This window comes from Heptranchias perlo, chromosome 6 (assembly GCF_035084215.1).
Source record: "Heptranchias perlo isolate sHepPer1 chromosome 6, sHepPer1.hap1, whole genome shotgun sequence".
In the NCBI taxonomy this organism is placed as follows: domain Eukaryota; kingdom Metazoa; phylum Chordata; class Chondrichthyes; order Hexanchiformes; family Hexanchidae; genus Heptranchias; species Heptranchias perlo.
The window spans coordinates 52,115,742-52,141,169 of NC_090330.1; the positions used below are offsets into that span (position 1 = coordinate 52,115,742).

Genomic DNA, 25,428 nt, shown 5'->3' on the forward strand with positions numbered 1-25,428 from the left:
TAAGGTCGAGTCAGGGAGGCATTAGTAGGCCTTGCTGCCCAATTTTGCCCCATTTTCAGTTGATAGCTCACCCAATTTCAGGCAAGATCGCAGATGAAAATCCAGCCAATCATGCCTTGACCAAGAGGGTAGTTTTGCAATTAGGTCCCAAGCACCTGCTACTGTTACTCTGCACCCAGGATAGGAAGTAATTGAAAATGACCCAGGGCTATTCACCTGGAGAAAATGTCTTCTGTTCAAAATCCTAGGTGTGTTCTTTAATCTCATTTTTACAATTTCACCATAAGCAGCAAATAGTAAAGACTCTCCTCTCCCCTCATCAACCCTGCACAGCTGATCTGTAATAGCATAGAACTCATTATAGGAATGGGAGTAGACCATTCAGCCCCTGAATCCTGTTCCATCATTTTATTATTGTAAACAATTTTACAACACCAAGTTATAGTCCAGCAATTTTATTTTAAATTCACAAGCTTTCGGAGGCTTCCTCCTTCCTCAGGTAAATGTTCAGGAGCTCCTCGAAGCCTACGCATTTATACATATAGAACAATACATGGTGTTTACAGAATGCCTCTGCAACTGCCCGTTGCCAAGGCAATCACCGTGTTCAGACAGAGAGGTGTCACCTGCAGAACCCCCGAATACACATTCAACAAAAAAACAAACAGGAAAAAAAACAGATAGAGGCAGAAACATCCGGAAGGCAGAGAAAGCCAGCAAATGACCCATTATATTAAAAACAGATAACATTTGTTCGCTGGTGGGGTTACGTGTAGCGTGACATGAACCCAAGATCCCGGTTGAGGCCGTCCTCATGGGTGCGGAACTTGGCTATCAATTTCTGCTCGACGATTTTGCGTTGTCGTGTGTCTCGAAGGCCGCCTTGGAGTACGCTTACCCGAAGGTCGGTGGATGAATGTCCATGACTGCTGAAGTGTTCCCCGACTGGGAGGGAACCCTCCTGTTTGGCGATTGTTGCGCGGTGTCCGTTCATCCGTTGTCGCAGCGTCTGCATGGTCTCGCCAATGTACCATGCTCTGGGGCATCCTTTCCTGCAACGTATGAGGTAGACAACGTTGGCCGAGTCACAGGAGTATGAACCATGCACCTGGTGGGTGGTGTCCTCTCGTGTGATGGTGGTATCTGTGTCGATGATCTGGCATGTCTTGCAGAGGTTACCGTGGCAGGGTTGTGTGGTGTCGTGGACGCTGTTCTCTTGAAAGCTAGGTAATTTGCTGCGAACGATGGTCTATTTGAGGTTGGGTGGCTGTTTAAAGGCGAGTAGTGGAGGTGTGGGGATGGCCATAGCGAGGTGTTTGTCCTCATTGATGACATGTTGAAGGCTGCGGAGAACATGGTGTAGTTTCTCCGCTCCGGGGAAGTACTGGACGACAAAGGGTACTCTGTTGGTTGCGTCCCGTGTTAGTCTCCTGAGGAGGTCTATGCGATTTTTTGCTGTGGCCCGTCGGAACTGTCGATCGATGAGTCGAGCGTCATATCCCGTTCTTACTAGGGCGTCTTTCAGCGTCTGTAGGTGTCCATCGCGTTCCTCCTCGTCTGAGCAGACCCTGTGTATTCGCAGGGCCTGTCCATAGGGGATGGCCTCTTTGACGTGGTTAGGGTGGAAGCTGGAAAAGTGGAGCATCGTGAGGTTGTCCGTGGGCTTGCGGTAGAGTGAGGTGCTGAGGTGCCCGTCTTTGATGGAGATTCGTGTGTCCAAGAAAGAAACTGATTCTGAGGAGTAGTCCATGGTGAGCTTGATGGTGGGATGGAACTTGTTGATGTTATCGTGTAGTCTCTTTAGTGATTCCTTGCCGTGGGTCCATAGAAAGAAAATGTCGTCGATGTATCTGGTGTATAGTGTTGGTTGGAGGTCTTGTGCAGTGAAGAAGTCCTGCTCGAACTTGTGCATGAAAATGTTGGCGTATTGGGGTGCGAATTTGGTCCCCATGGCTGTTCCGTGTGTTTGGGTAAAGAACTGGTTATCGAAGGTGAAGACATTGTGATCCAGGATGAAGCGGATGAGTTGTAGGATGGCTTCCGGAGATTGGCTGTTGTTGGTGTTGAGTATTGATGCTGTCGCAGCGATGCCGTCATCGTGGGGGATACTGGTGTATAGTGCCGAGACGTCCATCGTGGTGAGAAGTGTTCCTGGTTCAACTGGTCCGTGGGTACTGAGTTTTTGTAGGAAGTCTGTAGTGTCGCGACAGAAGCTGGGGGTTCCCTGTACGATGGGTTTCAGGATGCCCTCGATGTATCCAGAGAGGTTCTCACACAGGGTTCCGTTGCCTGATACGATGGGACGTCCGGGTGTGTTGGCTTTGTGTATCTTTGGGAGGCAGTAGAAGTCTCCCACGCGGGGAGTACGTGGGATGAGAGTGCGTAGGATGCTTTGAAGGTCTGGATCGAAGGTCTTGATCAGTTTGTTGAGCTGGTGGGTGTGTTCTTTGGTCGGATCTGCGGGTAACCGTCTGTAGTGTTCCTGGTTGTCCAGTTGTCGGTATGCTTCTTTGCAATAGTCCGTTCTGTTCTGTATGACGATGGCTCCTCCTTTGTCCGCTGGTTTGATGACGATGTTGCGATTGGTCTTGAGAGCGTTGATGGCGTTGCGTTGTGCTCGGGTGACATTCTGGACTGTCTTCTGAGTGCGGCTGATGAATCTGGCATTGACGTATTTCCTGACAGCTTGAGCATACATGTCCAGCTGAGGGCAGCGACCCTCCGGAGGAGTCCAGTTTGACTCTTTCCTCTTCGGTTGCTGTACCGCGGATCCCTCTGTCTGCTGTTCCGGATCGTCGATTGTCTCATTGGGTTCGCTGCTGAAATCTTGGGGTTTGTGGTAGAATTCCCGGAGCCTCATTCTCCTGATGAATTCCTCTGTGTCCGCCGCGAGACTAGTGGGGTCCATTTTGGTAGTGGGGCAGAAATTGAGCCCTCGGCTGAGAACTTCGATTTCGTCTGGTTGAAGGGTGTGGTCGGATAAATTGACAATAGACTTCCCTGTGGTTGCAACCGTGGTACCAGGGGAAGCTTGGTGGCTGCTGGTGGTGATGCCGAGTTTCTCAAGCTTCCTGCTCTTGGTTTTCATGTAGGCAGCGTAGTTCCGTTGCCTCGTCTGTTTGGCGGTATAACGTAGCTGGTCTGCTGTGTCCTGAGTACAAGTTGAGAGTATGGACTCTATCTTGGTTTCGAGGTTGTGGCGTCTGCTGTAGAGTTGGTGTATGAGATGGTTGCGGAGTGTGCGAGATGGTTGCGGAGTGTGCGACACCTCTCTGTCTGAACACGGTGATTGCCTTGGCAACGGGCAGTTGCAGGGGCATTCTGTAAACACCATGTATTGTTCTATATGTATAAATGCGTAGGCTTCGAGGAGCTCCTGAACATTTACCTGAGGAAGGAGGAAGCCTCCGAAAGCTTGTGAATTTAAAATAAAATTGCTGGACTATAACTTGGTGTTGTAAAATTGTTTACAATTGTCAACCCCAGTCCATCACCGGCATCTCCACATCATCATTTTATTAGATCATGATTCTTATCTCGCCTCCATTTACTCGCCTTTGTTCCGTGTCCCTTGATACCTTTACCTAACAAAAAGCCATTGATCTCAGTCTTGAAAATTTCAATCAACCCAACATCCACAGCCTTTTGGGGGAAGACAGTTCCATATTTCCACTACCCTTTGTGTGAAAAAATGCTTCCTGATTTCACTCCTAGCTTTAATATTAAGATTATGCCCTCTTGTTCTGGATTTCCCCCACCAGAGGAAATAGTTTCTCTGTATCTACCCTATCGCATTCCTTTATCATTTTAAACACCTTGATTCAATCGCCCCTCAACGTTCTAAACTCAAGGGAATACAAACCAAATTTATGCAAGCTGGCCTCATAATTTAACCCTTTAAGACCCGGTATAATTCTGGTGAATCTGCACAGTCCCACCAAGGCCAATATATCTTTCCTGAGTTGCGGTGCCTCTGTAGGTGTCATATCACTACTGTCGCACTGTGAAACTTGCTTAGAACATTTTAGTAGTAAAATAAATTGACATAATCCTTGAACTTTCTGACAAGTCATCACTAGAGGCTGAACAGAACAGGGTCATTCACCAGCGAGCAGGCTAAAAATATCTTTGGATCTGGTAATTTCATTTATTTATTGATGTACATTTCAAAATGAAATGTTATGAAAAGACTCTGACAAGAAGTTATTCACAGCTAAACTCAATATAGCACAGAAAAAAAAAATGTCCTCTCTTACCCTTAGTATTTCATTGTAGACTGGATTCAAGGTTTTCTTTTTCACTGATGTTTTCCTCTTACCCATTTTAATTTTATCTGGAAGCAGGTAACTTTTCACATATCTAAAACAACCAAAGACTTACAATGAGGTAAAATTGAACAGATCGATTTCTGTGATCTCTTTTTAACTGCTGGAGCCTGCATTTTAATCCGGCCCATTCTGATCGCAAGATAATTACCGTTGAGTTCTCTAGTTTCTCTCCTATCTCACCTCATGCCCTCTCTGAGTTCATCTTGACCATGAGAGAATATAAGAGCAGGGAGGTTATGCTAGAACTGCATAAAACATTGGTTAGGCCACAGCTTGAGTACTTTGTACAGTTCTGGTCACCACATTACAGGAAAGAGGTGATTGCACTAGAGAGGGTACAGAGGAGATTTACGAGGATGTTGCCAGGGCTGGAGAATTTTAGCTATGAGAAAAGATTGGATAGGCTGGGGTTGTTTTCTTTGCAGCAAAGGAGGCTGAGTGGAGATTTAATTGAGGTATATAAAATTATGACAGGACTAGATAGAGTGGAAAGGGAGGACCTATTTCTCTTAGCAGAGGGGTCAGTGACCAGGGGGCATAGATTTAAAGTAATTGGTAGAAGGATTAGAGGGGAGCTGAGGAGAAATTTTTTCACTCAGAGGGTGGTGGGGTCTGGAACTCACTGCCTGAAAGGAATAAAGGCAGAAACCCTCAACTCATTTAAAAAGTACTTGGATGTGCACTTGAAGTCCCATAACCTACAGGGCTACAGACCAAGTGCTGGAAAGTGGGATTAGGCTGGATAGCTCTTTTTTGGCTAGAAGGGACACGATGGGCCGAATGGCCTCCTTCTGTGCCGTAACTTTCTATGACTCTATGAGATCCACCTCCTGCTCCCTCGACCCTATTCCCACTAAACTGCTGACCATCCAACTTCCCTTCCTGGCCCCATGTTAGCTGATATTGTTAATGGTTCCCTCTCCTCAGGTACTGTTCCCCTTCCCTTCAAATCTGCGTCATCACCCTCCTCCTCAAAAAACCCTCTGTCCTTGCAAACTACAGCCTCATTTGACCAAGATGAGCTTTCGACCACATATCCGCTCCATCATCAAGTCCGCCTACTTCCAACTCCGTAACATCGCCCCTACCTCAGCTCATCTGCTGCTGATACTCTCATCCATGTCTTTGTTACCTCCAGACTGGACTATTCCAATGCTCTCCTGGCTGGCCTCCCAACTTCCACCCTCCATAAACTTGAGCCCATTCAAAACTGTGCTGCCCGTATCCTAACTTGCACCAAGTCCCGTTCTCCCATCACCCCTGTGCTCACTGACCTACATTGGTTCCTGGTTCGGGAACGCCTCGATTTTAAAATTCTCATCCTTGTATTTAAATCCCTCCATGGCCTCACGCCCCCCAGCCCCCCCATCTCTGTAACTTCCTCCAGCCCTACAACCCTCCGAGATCTCTGGACTCCTCCAATTCTTGCCTCTTGCGCATCCTTGGTTTTAATCACTCCACCATCGGCAGCCATGCCTTCAGCTGCCTAGGCCCTAAGCTTTGGAATTCCCTCCCTAAACCTCTCTGTCTCTCTACCTTTCTCTCCTCCTTTAAAACGCTCCTTAAAACGCTCTTTGACCAAGCTCTTGGTCACCTGTCCTAATACCTCCTTATGTGGCTTGGTGTCAAATTTTGTTTGATAATGCTCCTGTGAAGCGCCTGGGACATTTTAGTACATTAACGGTCCTATATAAATGCAAGTTGTTGTTGTTGTTGAGTGGACTGCGCATGCACAGCATCGTCTGTCAGCTGGAGGAGCCCTATTTAAAGGGGCAGTCCTCCACTGACTGATGCTGCAGGAAATAGGAAAAATTACAGCATGGAGCAGCCCAGGGGGAAGGCTGCTCCCAGGTTTAATGATGCCTCACTCCAGGTATTATTGCATGGGGTGAGGAGGAGGGGGAGGACAGAGACCCTCCCCCTGGCAGGCGGGAGGAAGCGGCCTGCCTCTGCCACCAAGAAGGCCTGGCTAGAGGTGGCAGAGAAGGTCACCTGCACCACCAACATATCGCGCACCTGCATACAGTGCAGGAGGCGCTTCAATGATCTAAGTAGGTCAGCCGAAGTGAGTACACTTACTCATTCCCCTACACTCCATCTGCCACATCACCGCCCCCACCCCACATCTCCTTCTGCACTGCCAACACTATTCTATCACATCACCCCTCACACACACTCAAAGCTCATCCTCGCCAGTACTCATCCCGCCACTACCACTCAACCCAATCCTCATACAATCTCATGGCTCTATCTCATACTCACCCTCTCAGGCATCTCTTTAACGGTCAGCCTCACTCAACCTGCCACTACCTGTGCTGCAGCCACAGGGCATGCATCACGTATGTGCAGTAGGAAGCGTAAGGCAAACGTGTCGTGAGCATGAAGGGGATGCACAAGGGTGTTTGAGGGTTTGTCATGGTTTTTACCTATATTTAATCTCTGATCAACTCACATAACATATTATATTGTCACCACTAGTGCCACATCTTTGCGAATCTTGTCTGGTTTGTGCAATAATGCCCTTTCCTGAGGATCACAATGAAGACCCACAACTGATGCCACCCATTGTGTCACTGCAGAGTGGGTGTAGGTGTATTTGCAGGGCTCTTTTGTGCAGACGACTGAGAGACGTCGGCGATATCCCCGGTGGCACCATGAAAGGATGCGGAGGAGAAGTTGTTGAGGGCAGTGGTGGTAAGAAGATGGTGCTCGGGCCAGCCGCGAGCAGCTTGGCATGAAGAAGGCTGCAGATGTCCACGACTACATGTCGAGTGACTCTGAGCCTCCGTGTGCACTGCTGCTCAGAGAAGTCCAGGAAGCTGAGCCTCGGTCTGTAGACCCTGTGGCGAGGGTAGTGCAGGTTGATGTGTCACAGCACTCTGTTGTGGGGCTCCACGTGTCAGAGGTGGACGGCGTGGCTGGCAAGGCTGGTGATGCTGTTCGTCCTCCGAGGAGGTCATGACTGCAGCTACGGCGGCCCCCATCCGGAAGATGTACATTTGAGGGGGTCTGCAAGGTAGGTACATGTGTCTGGACAACGGGGTAAGTGTGCAAGTTTGTGAATTTTATTGTTAGGAGGAGGGTGGTGGAGGCCAAACTTTGTCCAAAGTGACAGAGTGGCCTCCTGCAATGAGTGAGGGTCTTCCCCCCACCCCCCAAACCTGTCAAATGGACCTTTGCAGCTGCCACAGGCTGATGGCTGCAACACGTCCATTTCAACTGGGAGTGTTTCCCCCAGTACGGGAAACAGTCTCAGTTCATTGCAAAATCCCACCCCTCCTAAAATATTAGGTCAATCAGCTCTGTAAACGACCTGAAGTACCTGTTTAATTGCTTCAAATGGCACCAAGCCGGTGGGAGTCCCACATGCGGGGGCTGCGCACGCATGTCAGCGTGTCACTGGGGAACCCGGAAGTGGGCGGGTTGGAGCCGGGCTCCGGACCTGCCCCGGGAATCCCCGATTTTCACAGCCCCCCAGCCACGAACGCACCTGCTCAGGGGTGCGAAAATCGAGCCCATAGAATCATAGAGCACAGAAAGAAGCCATTCAGTCCATCATGCCTGTGCCGGCTCTTTGAAAGAGCCATCCAATTAGTCCCAATCCCCTGCTCTTTTCCCAGAGCCTTGCAAATTTTTCATTTTCAAGTATATATCCAATTGCCTTTTGAAAGTTATTGTTAAATCTGCTTCTACCACCCTTTCAGGCAGTGCTTTCCAGATCATAATATAGTAGAGACAGCAGCTGTTCAAAGATGGAAGAATGAGTGTACCTCCAGTGTCCCAATAGAAGGCACTTAGCAAACACTGAAGTACCAAGTAATCCATATCTATCAGATAAAATGAGTTAATGTGATAGAGATTTCCCGAAAGGTCAACATCAACAGTAGTGAATAATCTCATCCCAAGACTTTTGTTAAAAGTCACTTGAAAAGGATTTTGCATGACAGATCATGCATCTCTGTTGCTCAGTGGTTTCTGCATCTCAAATATTTATGTGATTAATTTAATTTTGTTTCAAATCAACATTATAAATGTCCAATGCCACCAGGACAAATACAAGTGTTCTCCTCATTCCAGAAGGAAGGCACCACTAATACATAACGAGTGGCCTAGTCAAACAAAATGTGCATGGATAATTTTAAACTAGAGTTTGGTTAATCACTGTCAATAAGGCAGGTGATGTCTTGAAGTCCCCACCAGTCACGAAAGATTGCAAGCAAACCAGTGGACACCACATGATCATATTCCGTGGTCACCTGGGCTTGGACCAGCGGCAAGCATTCGGAGAAATCATCCCCGACGATCCTACACATCCTGATTTCACCAGGTCCAGGAGATCCGCTAATCTGCTTGCTTCTTTGCACACTGGGTGAAATGAGGTTTACCAAATATTTTTTCATGAAGCCAGTATCCCTTTTAAGTTACTTCATTTTGAAGTTCTTGAAAATAATTTTTCCTCCCTGAATGAGGACACTCAAGGTCAGTTAACTCAGCACTGATCTTGGATCAAACCTGAGACCTTTATCTGCATGGCTCAGCCACATACTGGATATACTCCATGAACCATCACAGAAACCTGGCATTATGTTTGAAACAGAATACATATATAGCTACAAAAATGGATATTGTGAAGAATGAATAATAATTAAAAAAGAAAGATTTACTAACGGATCAGATCGATTTTTCTTCTCTTCAGCGGCAGCTAAGTCTGAGCAGCGCACCACAAAAATATGGAACTCCTTCAACTTGTCTACATAATCCAATGAAAATTGGATTCTCCCTTTGACATCAATATTTCCAAAGTCACCACTGTAGATGCTCATGGTACTCCCACTAACCTGTTAGCAGTCAAACAGTTTAAAAAATTAAATATTTTTTATTTAAAAAAATTGGTTATTTAGGTTGTGCAAATATAGCTTACATTTTCTCAGATCATTCACCCATTATTCCTTCAGCAGTGCCAACATGCTATTTTTGCTGCTTAGTTTTTCTCTTTAATATTTCTTTCAGTCTCAGCCACCATTAGAACTACTTAAGAAATGTTGAATGACTCAATTTTGAATCTGAACAATTTTAAATGGGGTGTTGAAAAATAGATATTCAATAATTACGAAGACAAGAAGAAGAATGCCACAAAGTGCGGCTTCTGAATCATTACGACCATCACCATTAGGAAAAGCACAGCAGGATTGGCAAGCTGTAAAATACATGCAAAATAATTTTAAGAAAAGTTGGCAATCTTGAACAATACAGTCAAAGTGTATTAGTATTTGTTTTTTGTATTAAAGGAAATGCCATTCTGCCAGAAAAAAAATCAATGCAGAGAACTGTAGGTATTTAAACAAAGCCCTTTTCTCCCACATTTCGATCAGTCAGCCCCTTTACCTAATGGCAAATATCTTATGGACCTTCAGCTCCAATTATTAAATTTAAAAGCTCTGTAATTGTTTTTTTTTTGGAGAGAGGGAGTGTAGAAATTGAACTACATGTAGACATTTACAATTGGAAATCTTTTTAATATATATTAACAATATTGGATAAAGAAAAAAATTAAATACAGGACCACTGAACAATTTTACATCTCTGCATTATTAAATGAACTACATGACTTCACTGGGATCGCTGGTGATTACTACAGTCCTACTAAGAAGCCACTTGATTTTCTAAACTAAGGACAAGCAGAATTGCTTTCCTGCTATGCTACCAGAGTTGGAATTTTAAATGTTGATGGGCCAGGCACAGTTCAAGATTTCTCCCTATCCCATCTATTGTCTGACTCCATTTTCCAGATAGTACGCTGTGGAGATCTAAGGGTTCAGCACAGGCACAGGCTTCATTGCACAATGTTTTTGTTTGTCTTAAATAATGAATTAATGCATTAACTTAAAAGAATGCAGTTTCACAGACCAGGTTTTCCTAGTCTGTGAAACAAAGCTAAGAAAGGAAGACATACATTTACATAATGTTATTATGTTTTATTACTGCCATTCATGTGATTCTTAAATTTAATCTATGAAACCTGTGTTTGACATTAATGCACTTAACTCCTCATTTTTTTCTTTTTTTGCAGATGTTTCATAAAACATGGCAACAGTAGCCTTGCATGGTTAGTAAACATTACTGCAAATGAGATTCTATGTATAACACAATAAGCTCATGCAAAATGATTGTAACACTGGCAGAAAGACATCATGGCAATGTCATATGTTAGTGCACAAATACAAACAACGGCATAAGAAAATGCAGGTTTAATCCTCCATGCTACCATATTATTGGCGTAAAACACAATATTGTTGGTAGATGCTAAGGGGAAGGCAGACAAGGGCAGTGATCAGAGGACTAGCCAGGCCTGATCTAATGTCACATGCCTCCTAGTGGCCAGCTGAAAAATGCCATTGGCAGAGGCCTTGCAGCAAATTATCGATTCACCCTAGTCACTTCTGGTACTTAACCAGAGGAGAGTGGGGGCTGGCGGGAGAGAGTTATCCTATAACTTCAGAATAAAACTACTGCTGGTATGAAATGGTTAAAAGCTACAACTTTCAATGCATTTTTTTCCTGGCAAGCTAATTTGCATTTTTTCACTTTTCTGATAAGGTCCCTTGCATCATATAGCACTCCCCACCCACCCCTCCCCAAACTCCGACAAGAAAGCAAGCAGACTTCTGCCGATGCCCTTCTGGAACAATCATTGAGGAATTACCACCAGCTATCATGCCTCTCTCTTCTCTGTGGGTAAACACCTAGCCTCTGCTCAACATCGCCATCACAAATTTTAAATCAAGGTTCCATTTGAAATAGTTAGTTCACATGACAACATGGCAATGATATCAATTTCTCTAGGTGGAAGGGTGAGGTTGGCGAAGAACACACAAACAAAACCCTAGTTGTTAAGATGTTAGTAAAAGCATTATAATGGAATAACACAAATGTTTTACATACAGAGGATCTGGATGCCATGCCAGAAGAGTTGCTAATGTTTGTTAGAGAGCTTGCGATCGTCCCATACTTGTCCATCTGAAAGCTGTTTTCCGACATTGAGTCTGCATCATCATTCTATAGAATTCCATAATAAATCATCTGTTGTCAATTGCTTTTCAGAATTTGGCATGCTCTAAGAAAGAGTGCTAATTTGGATCTTTAGAAAAACTAAAGGGTGGTGGATAAGTGAAGACGACTAAAGTTCCATTTATCTTTTTGCTTATTCTAAATATGGAAAAATTATAAATTAATCCCATTAGTACTATTCAATCTAATTTGAACAGCTTTCTATATTTTTGTTTTAAAAAGCTAATTTCTTACTGTTTATATAGCCCTTCCTACTGCCTATATTTCATTCCAATAGGACACATTATTTGGCATTGGAGTAGAGATATCTAAGCAGTTTCAGCCCATCAACTTTCAATATTCAAATAAAGTGCAATTATATCCAAATTTTGATAGAAGTAAAGCAACAGTGGTGAATCATTGACCACACACATGCCATACTAATCATAAACGGAAAGCTACAGTCTGCACTGATTTAGTTCTGAGGTAGAACAGAACCAATTAATTTCAAAAGAGGAAATATTTATTAATTTTGTATAATTTGTATGATTTCAGCAGGTAACAGCCTTTTTTATTGTCTTGTGATCTCACCTACTTAAACTATTATAATCTGATGTTCCAATAGGAAACAGTAAAACAATTTAATAACATGTAATTGTGCTTCAACTAAGGATTAGAAGTTTACTTAAGTCTGTGAACAAAAGTAGGCATTCCACCAGCGAATGCACTGAAATGTTTCTAGTTGGGTAATAAATTTGTTAAGTTGACATTCAAACCACAAAGTAAAGCTTTTGGAAAGATACCCATCTCAATCTACATTTCCTAAATAACGGCTGTTGAAGGGTGTGTGATAAATACCACAGAATTGGGGTTAATAAAAGCCAAAGGACTCAATAAAAAATAATACTGAAATTGCTACTCATTTCTTTCTTACCTCTGGAAATGCAGGTACTGACTTGCTCAACCGTTTCATTCTTTTTGACAGTAAAGATGTGTGTTCTGGGGATGTTGGAACACTGGAAACTAAGCAAGAAGTATAATCATATACAAATCAGGAAAGCAGGGCGCCGGGAAGAGGGGGGGGGGGGGGAACGGTCGGACATCGTGGGATCCTATCGCCTGGAGGTAAGCTTGCTGGACCGTGTGGAAGCACTCTTGGTTGCCCAACCCGCCTCCACTGAAACTGGAAGTAGGCAGGTTGGTGTCGGGTTTGAGAATGTTAAGATTTTTACCTTCCCACCCGCCGCTAACCCACCCATCCTTGGGGGTTAAAATTCCTCCCATTAACCGAATAATCAGAATGCCAATGAAGACAGCTATTAAAACCTCTTGTAGCAAGGCCTCCAGTGCATCATCGGAGACCCGTGGTGCACGCTGTCTCCCAGGCTCAGCCATTCTTCAAAGTATCACAGCACAGATTCAGTTTTGAAAGGACTCCCACCACTTCTTACAGCCACAAGGTGCAGGCTGCCTTTAAGAAGAGCGAGCCACTCGCGATATCAGGGTCCCCTGCTGATGTGTGCTGTCAATCCTTTAAAACAGCAGGCAGCATGAATGTAACGTGCTGCCTGCATCGCAACGAAAGGGCATTGATTAATCACCCCTTAGCAGGATTCAAACCCAACTACCAGAGGTGAGAGTGGGATAACACACTGCACAATTCAGTCTCTTATGGTTAAATTATTTGATAATAGTATAAGTCTGACACGTCAACACATTATTAAAAAAATGTATTTGAAAAAAAAATGTATATACCATCATCAGCACTAAGGACCATTTCTTTGTTTGTAGAATCTAGGGTATTTGGCACTGTTTTGAAATAAATATAAAAAGATAAGAATACTGTATTTACATCACTGACATTTCAAACAATATAGCCTAGTAAGCAAATTAGACAAAAACATTCAAATTTAAAGCAACTGGGTTAGGGGATGATACCTCTCCAGTATTTTTGGGCACAAAGTAGAATAGACGAATGTCTGGGCAGAACGGTCCATCATCAAGAACAGCACAAGAGAAATAGAATGATATCACAGCTCTTGGCCTTTAGAAAAAGAATCCTCATGTTTCATCAGTTGATGTACAAGATATTTACTTTAATAAAGGAAGGTTTATGCAGGACAAGAAACCCTTTTTGCTGAAATGTGTATTTCTAGTTTACTATTCTTTAGTGTGGGTTGTGCAGTCATTACCTACAACTTTAATTTTGTTAAAATAGAATTTGCATTCAAGTTATTGAAGACATTTCCATCAATAACTACTACTGTGGCAGATAATGCCTCTCCTCTTCCCCCCAGCCCATCCCACTTTGCCCTGTTAAACTGGCAAAACAAAAATATGTTAAAATGTTTCAGTGATCTCGTGCTTCCAGCAGAGAGCTGTACTCAATGGGACCATAGTTCAGATAATCACACCGAAATACAGTAGCCCTATCCCAATCCCACCCTCCCTTCCGGCACGGTTTTAACCGTATGTATGAGATCACAGAATCACCCCCATTATAAGGGAAAAGTCTTCTTACAATAAACCGTTCACAGGTACAAATTAAATTTAACTAACATAATTTGGGGGTGAAATTGGACCTCGTTGATTCCATTTTCCAGGTTAAAAATTACTAAAAGTTACTATTTTTCAAAAATAAATGGACTTCTGGAAAATAGAAACAGGAAGATTAGCTTCAGTCTGAAGAGTGAAATATTATATAAACTAGATACCATTGAGTAAAAACCTACTTAATAGTCTGTACCCTTTAGATGAATGGTATAAAATTTTCAGCTTTATGTGGCAAACCAAATTACATTAGTTTATCATGGATGCTATTTATTTGCTACTGATAAGGTTAGAAGAAGATTGAATTAATGAACTGAAGGTCCTGAAAGTAAAGTTAGGACAGCTGATTAATGTACATTGCTCTCACTTGAGGCGATGGCATTGACATCTTGCAGACTTTTGTAAGTTTCAGATGTACGTGAACTTCTTTTCAAAGCCAAAGGAGGCATTTCTTCTTCCTCACCTGTTATAAAGGAAAACATTTAAAATTTTGACAGTTTAAAAATACTACATTTAAAAAGTCACTTAATAATCGGTGTATAAATGAGAATTATCAAGATTTTATTTTGTATTCCTGTAGGAAATTTTGTACTCAACTCGTGGTAAAACATTTGCCCACGTTAGATCCCATGGCACTGTTAGGTCAGGTACGATATTAGTTAGTTCCAGCAATATAGAATATTTTTCAACTTTACGCGCACTATTGGTCCTTCCAAAGCTGTTACTCCTTTGTCACCTTAATGGGAACTACTAGAAACACAGATCTCAAAAACTAGTGGGATCTGTATGTGCAGAGCTTAGAGTCAATTCATTTTTTCCCTAAAATATGGCACAAATATTTTCATTTTCTTCCAGATTTTTTGCTCTCATTGATCCAGCTGAGAGGGTATCCACTCCAACACATTCAATAGCAGGTGTAGAATGGTGGTTCAATACTGGCTCTGCCTTCAAGTGCATGGCTGTTATTCAGCATTACATCACAACAGTACAGTTAAGATGGAACATTCAATGGAGTGGTAAATCAAACCAGCACCCCTCCATTTTGGTGCTCCAAAACACCATCCTTTATTTAGTCTTTCCTAGTTTCAGCTCGTCAATTGCAGTGACTTTAGACACTAGCTGACACTGATGGACTGTATTCTGTTGTTATACTTTCCGTGCAACAGCATCAGCTCACTCATGTTTAGCTAAGTTATGTTCAGCACACACGGAGTTCTCCAAAGTTTACACTGCTATTGTGTATATGTAGGTACATATGCTCATGTCATGTCATGGTTATGCATGTGCAGTGATAATTTGAGCACAATGCTTGGTATGCACATCATGTATAATCTGACTGCTCACAATTTATATCTACCTAATAGTGGGAGGTTTATCCTGAAGTGTTGGAGACAGATTCACAGAGCAGGTAAATACAAGGCATTTTTATTATATGTCATGATTCTAGGATTCGTCAGCTCCAGGCATTAAACTGGAAGCGGCACAATGTTCCTTCACCTGAGAGTGGGAAGGTCTTGGAAGGGGTACATTTGAACTAGTGATATTCATCACCTTTTACATACTACTAGAACTAAAATCAGAATGGAAAAATAAATCACAGTGTAATCAGGTTTTACTCTGCATCCTGCATTCTACTTGATTGAGGAATGCTTGATGCAGATATGTAGTGACAAAAGTGGAGAAGGGGTTCCATTTTCACCACTGATATTATCCAGTGATAAATACAAAAAATCCCCCACTTTCCTCTCTAAAAATAAGTTTTATCAAAAAAAATCTCTAAGGTTTCTATTTGTTACTTTTATTAAAAATTACAAGTGGCATTTTTGTTGCAATGCAGATTAGTGCTGTGCATATTTGCCATAAAGTGGAAGGAAGAGAGTTCATAATTCACCAGATGGTGAAACCAGACATTTCACCCGCTGAGGGGAGGGGGGGAAGGGGGGAAAAGAAGCAAATATTTTAAAAACCTAGTGGCGTAAGTCACCATGGGCCATCTTCTCAACTAACTAAAGAGCAGCAGTTGCAGGTTACTGCTCACTTAGGCAAAGAAATGATTCATGACTCAAAGATCTGAAGAGTGGGTATAATACCATGCTTTCTGCATTGTATTAAATGTATTAGTTTATGCATACTGATTTACAATGCAGTTTCTTTCCAAATATTTTTCATAAAAATGGAGAGAAACTGCTTGAACTTTTAAAAAAAAAGTTGGATCTCAACATCAATATACCTAAATGAGTCTATTATGCAGAAAATATCTGCAATAATTTTGTTCAAGCGTTGCTCACTCCAAGACAATTTATTTGACGCTAAAGGTCAAATATTCAATTGCTGAATAGGATGGAAAACTAAACTGCAACAGCTCATTTAAAAAAAAACACAAATCTCATTAGCAGTTGAAGTAAAGCCCTTCTCTCTCCCCACTAACAACCACTTGATGGCTCATGACTAAGCTCAGGCAGCAATATAGCATATATATCTGGTTCATCCCTGATGGGCCACCTCCCTCCCCCCCTCCCAACCCAAGTAGCTACCCAACATTCACTGTCTTGGCTCATGTATGAATGTGGTAACAGAGGATGATCAGGGCCTTAGAAACTGTAAGGAGTCAATGCCTTCAGAAGAGAGTGAATAATGGCACGTTAAAACAGTAATGCGGGCTTTCAGTTTAAATAGAATCCATTCAGACAAAATACCACTACCAAAAGACAAAGAAATTGAAAAACTGAGCCCATGCCAAATGCACAAATATGAAAGTTAGGAAGTAAAAACTAACAATTCGGATTATATAAAAGCAATGTTAATGGGGGAGTGAATTGAACTGAATTAAATAGATGGATAGATTTTTTTTCTTATATATTGTATACTCACTCACCCATTCTCACCTGAGGCTGGATATTTCAAATATTTTACTTGGATGCAACCCATAAAGTAACTATGAATGATCATCATAAATAGGACCTCACATGAAGATACTTTGTCTTGAAAAACCTTTGGTTTAGATTAAAGAACTACCCATTTGTTTGTTCAGGTATGCAGCTTATCAAACAGATGTTAACTATTGCATACACCAAATTTCTCCTTCAATTTTTATTTGTCCTGCTATGCCAGTGGAAGAGAAAATTGCACTCTTCTGTTTTGCCTAGTACTTAATGCTTATGATTGGATATTATTGTTTATTCTGAAGTATGTCCATTAATGTGAAATGTAGTAAAGTGAGTATAGCTAGAAATACAGTAAAACCCATTTTTGCACAGGGGTGTACAAGTTATCCCTTGGCAAGTTGTCCATTTCTAAATATGTGCTTATAGAATCAAAAGGACATTTAATTTGTCCATCTTTTTTCAAAAGATTTTGTTCTTTGTTTATTTAGGTGTAGTTGCTAAGCTTAGTCAATTTAGAATTAACTAAATATAATGGATATATTTATCCATGTGTATAATATACAAGCAAAACTCTGTAGTCCATCCATTGGTTGGATGGACTTTCATCATCTAATATTTAATACGGTTGCTCCCATTGAATATTACACAATATAATCACTGCTGATATGGGCATGGAGATCAATTTGTTAAAATTATAAAACCTTTATGAGGTTATCTTTGAAGAATGATTAGTTTGTTATTTTAGGATCTTGAATTACAGCATCTATTGAAACACATGTAATCTTTGTAAAATTGAGATTTTTTTAAATTAAACAACAAAATTCTCTTGAATGTGAGACTGTTATAGGAACATAGGGCTCGATTTTAGTAGCGGGTTCCCTGTGCGTTATCGGCGGGGTGGGCTCAAAAATGTCAATTTCCATGTGCGGGACCGGATCGCGCCGCGATCCCGGCCACTGGGTCCCACGCTGACGTGCGGGGCTGCGTGCGCGGCCCCCGCTGGTGGGAATCCCGCAGGCAATTAAAGCCAGCGGGATGCCACTTGAGTGTACTTACCTTGCTTGTTGAGGTCATTAAATGAGCTGAATCAGCTGTCATAACAGGAAGTGTGGGATTTTACCTTCAGCTCAGACAGTTTCACACACTGGGGGAAACAGTCTCCCTCCAACCGGACGTGTTGCAGCCAGCAGCCTGTGGCAGCTGCCAAGGTGCACTCCACAGGAGGGGGGGGGGAAGAGAGCCCTCACCCACGCAGGAGGCCATCGCGTCACATAGGGCAACGCCTGCCCTCCACCACCCCCCGCCAAGCCAGAGGACAGACCGACGTGAAACCGCAGCCCCAGTTCAAGGAACCACCTACCTACCCTGCACAACCCCTCAGACCAACACCTGCCAGATGGGTGGTGCGTTGACATCCTCGGAGGACGAACAGCATGACCAGCCCCAGCAGCTAAGCAGTCCACACCGTCCGCCTCAGTGACGTGGAGCTTCCCAACACGGTGCTGTGGCACACCCACCTGCACAGCAGGAGGGAGGGCAACCGCAGAGAGAGATGAGTCGCAGGAGGCACTACCCTCCGCACAGGGTGTACAGAGCGAGGCTCAGCTTCATGGACCTCTCCGAGGAGCAGTGCATACGTCGGCTCAGAGTCATTCGCCAGGTAGTCGCCGACATCTGCAGCCTCCTGAACGACGAGCTGCTCCCGGATGGACCAAGCAGCATCTTCTTACCTGTCGCCGTCAAAGTCACCACTGCCCTCAACTTCTTCGCATCCGGATCCTTCCAGGGTGCCACCGGGGACATCACCGGGGTCTGCACACAAGTGCATAAGGCAGGTCACCGAAGGGGTGTTCCGCAGGGCCTCGCACTACATCAACTTCGCCATGGACGAGCGCAGCCAGATGGAGAGGGCAGTTGGATTCCATGTCATGGCTGGCCTCCCACGGGTACAGGGTGTAATCGGCTGCACCCACATCGCAATACGGGCACCTCCGCATGAGCCAGGGCTGTTCATCAACAGGAAGGGGTATCACTCCATGAACGCCCAGCTCATTTGTGACCACCGCCAGAGGTTCCTACATGTGTGCGCCAGATACCCCGGCAGCTGCCACGATGCCTTCGCCCTCAGGGAGTCCACCGTCCCGCCCATCTTCCACGCACCCAACGCGGGCAACGGCTGGCGCATCGGCGACAAGGGGCTTCCCCTACACACGTGGCTCATGACGCCTCTGAGGAACCCCATCACCGAGCCGGAGCGTCGGTACAATGACAGCCACACTGCTACCAGGTCTACAATTGAGCAGACCATAGGGCTGCTCAAGATGCGCTTCAGGTGCCTTGATCGTTCTGGGGGAGCGCTCCAATACACACCATTCAGAGTGACATGAATCATAGTTGTCTGCTGTGCCCTGCACAACATGGCCCAACAGAGAGGGGTGCCGCTGGAGGAGGCCCCATTAACACCCGCCACCCACATTGAGGACGGCGATGAGGACGAGGAGGTGGAGGTGGAGGAGGAGGGGGAGGAGGAGGGGGAGGAGGAGGGGGAGGAGGGGGACGCGCCAGAGGATGGGGGACGCGCCAGAGGATAGTGGACGACCCATGCGCCGAACCCCGGCTCGCCGGGCCAGGGAGGCACTCATATGTCAACGGTTCTCCTAGAGTCAGACAGTGCGAGGCGTTCGCATCTCCTCACCTGCACATGCGAGGGGCCATACCAGCCCCCTCCACTGAAGAGTGTTGCCAGTACTCCTGCACCCACAGCAGTGTGCCTAATGGGCGGCAGCAGGTGTTCGCCATCATGATGGGCTGCACGGAACGCATCTATTGCACAGGCCGCGGAAGAATGGACGAGAGGTAGCAGGAGTGGTGAGAACGAGTGTTTAATATCTACAAGGTGCAATACTATAAACAAAAAGTGTACAAATTAACAGACACCCTGGTGCATTCCCTTTGTGCTTATAACGCCTTTGGAGTTCTTTTCCGGGTACCCCTACGTGGTGCTACCCCTATGGCTCCAGCAGAGGTAGTGGCAGGTTGCTCGTGTTGTTGCCCTGACCGGGTAGATGCTTTGGGCGGACGGCCCCTGGGTTTCGGTGCCCGTGAGGGCACCTCCACAGACTGCTCCCCCTGCACCTGTGCAGGGGCAGACTCGGCCACCTAGAGAGGAGGTACCGTTGCGGGTACTGGTTGAGAGGGGGGCAACGGTTGGGACGTGGGGGCACCTTGAGAAGTGTCCCCGCTTCCATGTCCCCGGTCACCATCATCCCTCTCGTGGCCTCGGCCTACATCACCCCTTCCACCCTGCTGGATGACAGTTTGGATTGCATGTGTGAGGCCTTGCAACGCCACCCCTAGTGTATCCGTCAGCCTGTTTATGGCGGCGGAATGTTGCTCACCCTGGATCCGTACAGCCGTTGTCAGGGCCTGCACGGACTCGATGTGGAGCTGTGCGTGACGCTCGAGGGAGGCCAGCCTCTCCTCCACCGCACCTACCCACGACACTATGTCGCCGGTACCCTCCTGTGCCTGCGCCACCAATGCCCGCATGCAGGAGTTGGACTCCTCCATCGCCTGCACGATTGTGGACAATGCGCGCGGCACCTCTCCCAGTACCTCGGCAATTAGCTGGTGCCCCTCGACGGCTCTCCTTTTGACTGGTGGCCCCCTGGGTTCAGCATCTGGGTCTGGCTGAGCAGAGCCTGGAGATGTGTGCTCCCACCGACGCGGACCCTCCGCGGCTGCCCCTGCCACCAGGGTCTGCTCATGCTCACACGTGCGCGGTGAATCACCAAGTGCAACCCCAACTAGTTGGCGACGGGGTGCGTGTCTCTGCGCTGGTGGATGGTTGGCTCATATGTGACGATGCACCCTCAGAGACCGGCATGTCCTCTGAGGAATCGCCCTCCTCACACGAAGCGCTCGCAGATGGCCCTGCAAGGGAACAGAGGGCACTATGAGGCATGTGCACAGAGGTCGTGGTGCGCCAGATGGCAGGTGATGATAAGGTCATTCGCGATCATGAGTGTTGAGTGTCAGCTGTCCCTTACCGGCCGATGCTGTAGCGCCAGACTCGCCATCGCCCACCGACAGGCAAAGTTGTGTTCCGCTCAGTTCGAGCGCCTCCCCCTCGGCATCCGTGAGCTCAATCACGTGCGGCGGCCCCCCTCCGGTGCGGTCCCTTTCCCGCGCGTTCTTGCATCTCTTCTCCTGTGAAGGCAAAACACAGATGCGTGAGTACGTGCAGATTGCATAGTGAGACGCCTCGGTGAGGAGCATCGGTGTGGGTAGGTTGCGCGTGGGGAGGATGGATGGGAGGATGCGTGTGCCACATGCCCGTCCCATTGCATGGGGTTGGGGCGTGTGGTAGTGTTCCAGTGGGGACAGGGAGGGTGGGTCAGTGCAGGCACGGTGAGGATGGTGAGTGAGTGGCTGTGAGGATTGCTGTGGGAGCGCTGTGGTGGCTGAGCAGAAGGGGTTGTGGGGTGTTTGGCGTGATGGTCGAGACGGGTTCTGGGGGGGGTGCGTTAGTGTACTCACCTTGCCGGACCTAGTGAGGTCATTGAATCGCTTGCGGCGCTGCTCCCAAGTCCTGCTGGTGTTAGAGCTGCTGCTCACCTCCGCCACAACCTCTACCCATGCCCTCCTGGTTACGGTGCCAGGGCACTTCCGTCCGTCCCTGGGAAAGAGCGTGTCCCTCCTCCTCCGCACACCTTCCAGGAGGAGCTGCAGCGCGCGGTCGGAAAACCGGGGCGCAGCCTTACCCCTGGGTTGCGCCATGGTCTGCTTCCTGATGCTAGATGCAGGGGGGGCTCTGTGGGACTGCCCCTTTAAGTGGAGCTCCACCATCGCGCTGGCGTCAATGCGCATGCGCAGGCGGCCGGCGCACAGCTGGGGTGCGGTGAACCCGGAAGCACGGCTTAATTGAATCACTTATCCTGCGATCGCGCGGGGGGCGCACTCAATTAACCGTACGCGTTTTCCACGCTCCCGGAGGATCACCCGCCGGGAACCCGCAGGCCTGCTAAAATCGGGCCCATAGTGATTGCTGGACAAAAAAAGACCTAGGTCAATCTAGTTCATCTTCTACCATCCCAGTAGTCGCATGATACAATGATAATAAAGTTGTTGACTAATTATAACAATCAATCCCTATCAATTAGTCTACAACAGACCCAAAAATGCCCTGAGGAAAACCCCAGTGGTGGAGAGCTTTGGGAACCATGGGCTCGATTTTACCGTCGGGTTTCCTGCAGGTTTCCAGCGGGGGGGCCCCGAAAATCCCGACATCCAGTCACGTGACCGGATCGCGCCGAGATCCCGGCCACTTCCGGGTCCCACGCTGACGTGCGGGGCTGCGTGCGCAGGCCCCGCTGGTGGGAATCCCGCAGGCAATTAAAGCCAGCGGGGTTCCACTTGAGTGTACTTACCTTGCTTGTTGAGGTCATTAAATGAGCTGAAGCAGCTGTCAAAACAGGAAGTGTGGGATTTTAGCTTCAACGCAGTGTGTTTCACACACTGGGGGAAACAGTCTCCCTTCAACCGGTCGTGTTCCAGCCAGCAGCCTGTGGCAGCTGCCAAGGTGCACTCCACAGGAGGGGGGGGGAAGAGAGCCCTCACCCACGCAGGAGGCCATCGCGTCACGTAGGGCAACCCCTGCCCTCCACCACCCCCCGCCAAGCCAGAGGACAGACCGACACGAAACCGCAGCCCCAGTGCGAGGAACCACCTACCTACCCTGCACAACCCCTCAGACCAACACCTGCCAGATGGGTGGTGCGTTGACATCCTCGGAGGACGAACAGCATGACCAGCCCCAGCAGCCACGCAGTCCACGGCAGAGACGTGGAGCCCCCCAACACGGTGCTGTGGCACACCCACCTGCACAGCAGGAGGGAGGGCTACCGCAGAGAGAGATGCGTCGCAGAGGGCACTACCCTCGCCACAGGGTCCACAGACTGAGGCGCAGCTCCCCGGACCTCTCCGAACAGCAGTGCACACGGAGGCGCAGATTCACTCGACATGTAGTCGTGGAGACCTGCAGGCTCTTTCATGCCGAGCTGCTCCTGGCTGGCCCCAGCACCATCTGCTTACCTGTCACTGCCCTCCACAACTTCTCCTCTGCATCCTTCCAGGGTGCAGCCGGGTACACCGCCGATGTCTCTCAGTCGTCTGCGCGGAAGAGCACTGCAAATACACCTGCACCTACTCTGCAGTGACACACTGGGTGGCATCAGTGGTGGGTCCTCATAGTGATACCCAGGAGTGGGCATTATTGCACACAACAGACAGGATTCGCGGAGACATGGCAGTGGTGGTGCCAATATAATGTGTGATGTTTGTTGCTCTGAAATTCAATATAGGTAACACCCATGGCAAACCCTCAGACACCCTTGTGCATCCCCTTCATGCTCACGACACGTTTGCCTTACGCTGCCTACTGCACATATGTGATGCATGCCCTGTGGCTGCAGCACAGGTGGTGGCAGGTTGAGTGAGGCTGGCCATGAGGGAGATGCACGAGAGGGTGAGTATGAGATAGAGCCATGAGATTGTATGAGGATTGGGTTGCGTGTTAGTGGCGGGGTGAGTACTGGCGAGGTGAGTAGGTGCAGGTAAGATGAGGATGGGGTTTGAGTGGGTGTGAGGGGTGATGTGACAGAGTAGTGTTGGCGGTGCCGAAGGAGATGTGGGGTGGGGGCAGTGTTGTGGCAGACGGAGTGTAGGGGAAAGACTACGTGTTCTCACTGTGGCTGACCTACTGCGGTCATTGGAGCGCCTCCTGCACTGTATGCAGGTGGGCGATATGTTGGTGGCGCAGGTGACCCCCTCTGCCACCTCGAGCCAGGCCTTCTTGGTGGCAGAGGCAGGCCGCTTCCTCCCGCCCGCCGGGTGGAAGATCTCTGTCCTCCCCCTCCTCCTCACCCCATCTGATGATACCTGGGGTGAGGCATCATTAAACTGGGAGCAGCCTTCCCCCTGGGCTGCTCCATGCTGTAATTTGTTCCATTGGTTGCAGCATCTGTCAGTGGAGGACTGCCCCTTTAACTAGAGAGCCTCCAGCTGACAGATCGTACTGCGCATGCGCAGCCCGCCCGACGCGCAGACCTGCAGCGCGGAACCCGGAGGAGCAGGTAATTGGATCCCATTAGTGGTTTGCCTGCTACGATCACGCGGGCAACCCACTAATTTAACCGGGCGCGGAGGCCACACACCCGAAACCCAACCCGCCGGAAACCCGCAGGCCTGCTAAAATCAGGCCCCATAGGTCAAAAATCACCTGTTTCCTACCAAGCATGCTACACTTACCACATGTCATTTCTCAAATTACTCATATACTGTATCCCAAAATGTTATTTTCTGAAGGAAATCTATCTAATTTGCATTGGAATGAATCAATACTAAGTGCTTCCACCATCTCCCGAGGGAGTCTGTTCCACAGATTGACCAGTTGCTCACTGAAATATTGTTTCCGTAGATTAGTTTTCAATTTACCCTTCATGCTCAGGCTGTGTCCTCTGGTTCTACTGTTCTGGACAAGGTGAAATAGCTTGTCATGGCCTACATTATCTAGTCCCTTTAGAATCCTAAAAATATCAATCATGTCACCTCTCAACCTTTTCTCCATTGAGAACATGTCCAATTTACATTATCGCTCCTCATAATCCAATCCCTCCATCCCCTCAATCATCTGGTTGCTCTCTTTTGAATCGTTTCACTGGCTGCAGTATCCTTTTTAAAATATTCTTTTTAAAATAGCCTTTTTGTACTGTGGTGACCAGAACTGCACATGGTATTCTAAGTGCGGTCGCACCAATGATTTATAAAGTGGCAGGATTACCTCATTATTTTGATTCAATACTGACCTTTTAATGCATCCCAACGTCTAATTTGTTTTACTCACTGACACCAAGCATTCTTGCGATAGTTTCAATTTATTGTCAATCAGGACCTCCAGATCTCTTTCATTTTCCATGCACGTTATTTTCTTTCCAAGAAAATTACTTATTTTATTTAAGTAATAACCCCTTCCTGGATTTTTTGTCTCCATGTGAAGCATTTTGCATTTCTCTACATTGAATTTCATCTGCCACGTGTTTCCCAATTTCCAAGTATATCCAAATCCTCCAGTAGCTTATCCTGTTCAGTTTTGGAGTCTACCGCCTTCATTAGCTTTGTATCATCTGCAAATTTAGCCACTGTGCTTATGACCCTAGCTACAGATCATTTATAAAGATATTAAACAAAAGAAGTCCCATAAAAGATCCCTGTGAGACCCCATTATTATTTTCATGAGAGTACAAAATGTATACTGGGGCAGGGTTAATGCTGTATGTCAACGTAGACACATTATAGCATTTCATATTTGCAACACACTTGGGAAGATGTAAAAGCATGCTCTTTACAGGCTGGTTAAAGCAGGGGGAAAAAGCACCCATATCAGCTTGGTAAAAAGTTACCATAACATGCACATATATGCCAACAGGTGAGATTTACTACCCCTGGCAATGGAAGTCTTGGTAGCTACATACTATGCATCAACCAGCTAACACCACACTACAACTCTTCTTCTGCACATTTTCCTATACAGGTATTTAAAGTGGGCACATCATTAAAAT

General features: G+C 46.5%; 1 protein-coding gene across 9 annotated transcripts in view; it reads right to left on the reverse strand.

Moving 5' to 3' along the window:
* The window catches only part of sytl2a (synaptotagmin-like 2a), a 156,596-nt gene that overhangs the window by 12,133 nt on the left and 119,035 nt on the right, over positions 1-25,428 (reverse strand). For 7 of the 9 annotated variants that reach the window (XM_067986277.1, XM_067986276.1, XM_067986275.1 and 4 more), the window contains 6 exons: positions 14,293-14,388; positions 13,131-13,184; positions 12,310-12,398; positions 11,271-11,384; positions 8,997-9,166; positions 4,257-4,359 (listed from right to left, as the gene is read on the reverse strand). In XM_067986277.1, the coding sequence (XP_067842378.1) occupies positions 4,257-4,359; positions 8,997-9,166; positions 11,271-11,384; positions 12,310-12,398; positions 13,131-13,184; positions 14,293-14,388 (626 nt within the window). The remainder of the gene's footprint in view (positions 1-4,256; positions 4,360-8,996; positions 9,167-11,270; positions 11,385-12,309; positions 12,399-13,130; positions 13,185-14,292; positions 14,389-25,428) is intronic. The other 2 variants (XM_067986273.1, XM_067986274.1) reach the window with 2 other exon arrangements.